At 50.3% G+C, this 5,000-nt stretch overlaps 2 protein-coding genes across 10 annotated transcripts in view; both read left to right on the forward strand.

The window, feature by feature from the left end:
* The window catches only part of LOC126570476 (rap1 GTPase-activating protein 1), a 119,407-nt gene that overhangs the window by 68,794 nt on the left and 45,613 nt on the right, over nucleotides 1–5,000 (forward strand). For all 9 annotated transcript variants that reach the window (XM_050228254.1, XM_050228256.1, XM_050228257.1 and 6 more), the window contains one exon: nucleotides 3,449–3,662. In XM_050228254.1, coding sequence (XP_050084211.1) covers nucleotides 3,449–3,662 — 214 coding nt within the window. The remainder of the gene's footprint in view (nucleotides 1–3,448; nucleotides 3,663–5,000) is intronic.
* Nucleotides 1–5,000, forward strand: part of LOC126570479 (sialin) — a 121,324-nt gene that overhangs the window by 48,931 nt on the left and 67,393 nt on the right. The gene's annotated exons all lie outside the window — the stretch shown is intronic.

A 5,000-nucleotide genomic window follows, 5' to 3' on the forward strand; every position in this document is an offset into this window, starting at 1 on the left:
AGGCGTAGAAATAATTAAATTAAAACCAAACGACAAACAAACAACGAAGACGATGACGACAATCGCCAGAGCGAGCACCGATAGCCCCGCTCGCCAGCAGTATGGCGCTAAGAACGGTGGCCTCTAAAGGCTCATGGTGATGGCGAAGGCCGGAACGCTACGTTTCAATCAGTTCACTCAACCATAACGCTCGCGCGCTCTCCACCGCTGGTGCGTCGCTTTCGAGGGCGAAGCCAATGTTGTGTGCACAACGGAGTCCTTCAGCCCATCGAGGATCTATGTGCCTGCACCTTTTGGCGAGGGGTGACACGGTCACAATACCCAATTCAAGGGGAATACCGTTGTCTGCTGCTGTTGCAGTGAAGAGAGAGAGAGAGAGAATCAGAGGATGAAAAGAGACAGATTATGTTGGATTCACTATGAGCTGCATTATCGCAGCACCCCCTATTACTAAGTGACATAAAAATGCCGCAAAATTTACTCAAAATCCCTGGGAGCAGATATTTTCTTGTAGCCGCTGCTCCAGCACCAAGAACCGGAGAGTTCTAAATTAAAAAAAGCTAATCCTTCGGTCGCTCCATTGATTTAATGGTGTTTGTTTATCTGGAAATTGATCTGTGGAAGCATGTCGCTTGACAATGACTGCAGCTGTAATGCTGGAGCGCGGTGGTGTGCTTGTGTTCCAATTAAGCTGCCCGAGAAGAATCAACAATGACAACATTTAAATTATCTTCTCCAAACCACCGATACGCTGACACATATGAAGGGGTGTCGTCGGTTACCTGCGTTGCATCTGATTTATGCAAAATACGTCCCGTGATGGCACGAGATAACCCTCACACCCCGAGCGCCGACGTTGTGTTTAGATGGCGTTTAGATTGTGGATCCGTATCGACGCTATCGGTGACGTTTGGCGTTTTAATTCAGAGCAATTCTAGGCCCATCTCCGGCGCCCAGTTTTATGTTGCTGCGAGACAAGGGAGAGATGGCTAATCAGGAAGTGTGGACTCGAAGGTAGCACGAGCCGAGTGCTTTTAATTTATTTCCTCTAAATTACTAATTTATGCGCCTCAAGTCCCGTCGACTGCGTGCCTCGTGTTTGTTTAGAACCTCTGGAATCGCCCAAGCGAATGCAGAGGAGCGATTGGCCTTTGATGATGGTTTGTAAGGGGGATGGGATGTTCTGCACAAGCGATTTGCATCTGGAGCGAACCGTGAGCATAAATATGCTTCCAGTCCGAGAAGGGTGCCACGGTAGACATGGTATTGCAGATTCGCCAACCAGCTCACCTTCCAACGGAAGGGTTCCAACCGATCGGTGGTGGATCGGAGATAAATGTTATGCGTTCCGCTCAAAGTGAGCATCCACTTCCGGCCATTCTGGGAAGCTCACTTCAAACGGCCGTCGGTTCAAACCCGGGTCGACTGTCAGATACATTCACATTGCAAAACGGATGCAAAAGGGGCTCTGGAGCATTTGAATTTGAATTCTCCCAAGCTTACTATTCCAAATGGTCGGTCTGTGAGCTAACTCGTTGTTATGCAACACACTGGCACACTGCACTGCTCTGCTGAGATCCGCCTGTCTCGTAAACGAATCTCGATCAAAGTGTGCTACGACTCCAAGAATGGTGCCAGCTGGTGGTGGTCCAATCGTGTCCATCCGTGGACCCTGGAACCCGTTAATCAAGCCTCGATACGGAGGATTGTGTGATTTGATTTCGTTTGAATTGCATTTCATTACAAGCATCCGTGCGCTGGGGAGGGTTCCACGAGGTCCTGACGAGGAGATGTTCACTTTTTTTATGCAAGTGACCGGCGGCCTCATCACCCCCTGGAGGGCGAGGTATTTTCCTGTGCTCATCTCTTTTCGAGGACTCCGATGATACACACTCCGCGTGCGAGTGATTATGAAAATGATTTTCTGTTTGCTTTCAAATACTCCAAATGATCTATGCCCTAGCACCTACCCCTTTTGCGCATCCTACAAGGGATGCTCACTTGGTAAACGAACGGCGAAACTAAAAAAAGGGAGAAGAGCTGGCTAACTGACTGGTGCTGGGCATTGGCCGGGCCAGCCAGACATATGCATAAATCATCTCACGCTGTGACCGGGGTTGATTACGCGCGTCTATGAATGGCGCGGCGGATGCTCCCTCGCTCGCCCTGACAGCACCACCATCAACAACAATAAACACTTCCGCACTCGAGTGGCCCTTCAAAGTGGACTATCCCCCAGGACCAGGTGACCGGCTGCAGGCATTACAAAACGGTTTCACCCGAAAACCGGCTTCCCGAAGTCCTTATTACACCTTCGATAATGGATGCTCGAGTGGGATTAACGGACTTTACAATATTTTTAGAAGATTTAATCGTAATGCTGACACCTCCTCACGGTTCGAGGATGAGCATTTTGTTCTGATTCCATTTGCAAATACCAGAGTGCGATACTCCATTGTGGTGGAAGATAATGGGGGAAGCAACCTAAGTAGATTACGATAACGAACAGAGAGAGAGAGCTCTCCCTCTCCTGTGAGCCCGGGTTCCGGAGGTTTGGTGATTGAAATTGATCCTCAATTAATGCTGTCGCTATCGTGGCGTCCTGCATCCTGCGCACACGCTGCTTATCAAAACATCATCAATCAAAGCGCGACTGTTCTTCTTGGCAAAAAGCACTACGCCAGCCTACGCACGACGGCAAGGACACTAGCGGGCCCCACCAGGGGCCTCTCACCAGCGGCATTCCATTCATCATAATCGTCCAATTAAAGTCGCATCTCGTTGTTTCGTTTCGCGGGAGGACATTCATTGTGTCCTCGCTCCGGTACACGCGTGACAGCATTCCACATCAACAACAACAACGTCGCGCTCGACATTAATCAGAGTTGAAAAATGATCGTTAATTGTAGCACCCACCACTGCCGTTGGCCACTGGCATTTAGTGGAGTTGTCAACAGATAATGAGCGACAGAGCGAGAGAGAGAGGTGGCCATAGCAGCAGCAACAGCATCGGTAGCAAGGCCGCGATGCGATTAAATTAATTTGTTCTAATCCCCGATATCTATCTGGCCCCGGTGGTCAGTCAAGACAACATCATGTGGCCAATTCATGAGCGAGAACCAGTTTCCAGTAGCAGCACACGCAGCACAGACAGCCACTGCAACTGCAGCGGCGGCCTCGTGAGCTTCGTAGTTCGGCGAGAAAACGATCAATCATCCACAATTGAATGTGAGCCTCTGCAGCAGGAAGAGGAGGAGGAGGATTTCAGCATTCGATCCGCCGTAGTTTGTAGCATTCGAGGTCGTTCTCGATGATCCTGTTTTGGTGATGGTGACGGTGGTGGGATCAGTAGTTTTGTTAGATAAAATATAATTAATATCGCATTAAACACATGCCCTAATTGATTTCGTCTCCATTCTCTTCTCGTTCATTTCTTCTTGATCGATAGGCGTCAACATATGGGCGGGTGGACGACGGCAGCGGCCAACGCGAAGCAGAATGTTCCTTACGCGGCCTCCAGCATGGTGCTGGCGAGCAGAAGTGCCACGACCAGCCCGGAACGGTTGCGTGGCGCTACCCATGATCTGTTCGAGCTGCTCGAACGCGTCCAGTGCTCGCGTCTCGACGATCAACGCTGCGTCCTTCCACCGTACTTCACACAGGTGCGTGCCCCCGAACCGAAACCCCTTTACAACGATCATACTTATCCGTTTTTTAATTATTTTTCGGCTTTTCCGGCCGCCCGGCCAGAAAGGACGACCGATGAAGCCGATCCTTTAATTTATTCATTCACGTGCCACCACTTAACCAGCGCCGCCAGTAACGGTCGTGCAAGTGCAGCTTGCGCACACGCCAGCCAATGCCACGGGTATATGATGCTTTATTAGTTTGGACGGACACGCACGCGATGCGCAATTCCGCAACACGAGCCAAGTGCCAAGAAGTCGAATCCATCACTGCGGCTTGCAAGACGCGAAGACTCGAAGACGCAAAGACGCAAAGACGAGAGATCGGAGTTGGGCGACCTTGGCCCGGCCGGCGGTCAGTTCGTCACGGTTCAGTTGCGGCAGGTTCAGTTGCCTTGCGGCTTCCGCTGGTTGCCTCAGGTGCTGAGAGAGCTCGAAAAGAGACAAGAATATTACATTAGTTGTCTTATTTTAAAACCAAACTGACTTGGCGAGGTTGACAGTGGAGCGCGTGTCACCCGAAATGGACACGGGAACCAAATAGTTTGCGAATTATGCTAACGGCCCGGTCAGCGCCAGCAGCTGCTGGTCAAGAAGGTCAAGACAGGGAGAGAGAGAGAGAGATGATCATCATGATCGGCAACCTGAAGGCGCGCACGATCGTTGGCAATCGGCACGCATTGACCATAAACCGATAACACCGGCCTTGTTAAGGCGCACTGGATCGCTCCTTCACGCTTAAATGGTTTCAAAGTCTCTATCCTTGAGTTCGCAACGGTGCAGGTATTGGTCCGAAATGGGAACACGGTGGTGGTGGTGCTCCATATCGGTGGATGGCGAACACACTCAGTAAAAAAAACATTTGTTTTTTTCGGTTTTATGGTTAGATACTTTTGGCCCATTTGTGGATGGAATTATGCCGAATTTAGTCATAAATATTGGGCCAACGGGGAACGAGTGAGCACCATAAATGTGTCTTGCGGAAGTGAACCATAGCGTCCAGTCCTGTCCAGTCCCGTCGTCGTCGGGTAGCCGGAGTGGCCGCTTGAGCGGAAGCCATTCCAACCAGACGCTGGTTCTGGTTTGTGGTGCTTCAGAGTAAGCTATCAAATTGAAATCAATCCATATCTGCGTCCATATCTACAGGAAAGGATTACAGCCCTTTTTCGGGGGTTTGCGCGCGAATCCTTTTGAGGATCAGAGAACCGTGGCCAGGTCCAGGAACACCACAAACCATCACCACCACCACCATCAGCACTAATACCTTTCTGTCGGTCGTTTTGTGCTTCGTTCGGAAAATCCGATTAAGTCTAT

Source organism: Anopheles aquasalis, chromosome 2 (assembly GCF_943734665.1).
Source record: "Anopheles aquasalis chromosome 2, idAnoAquaMG_Q_19, whole genome shotgun sequence".
Taxonomy (NCBI): domain Eukaryota; kingdom Metazoa; phylum Arthropoda; class Insecta; order Diptera; family Culicidae; genus Anopheles; species Anopheles aquasalis.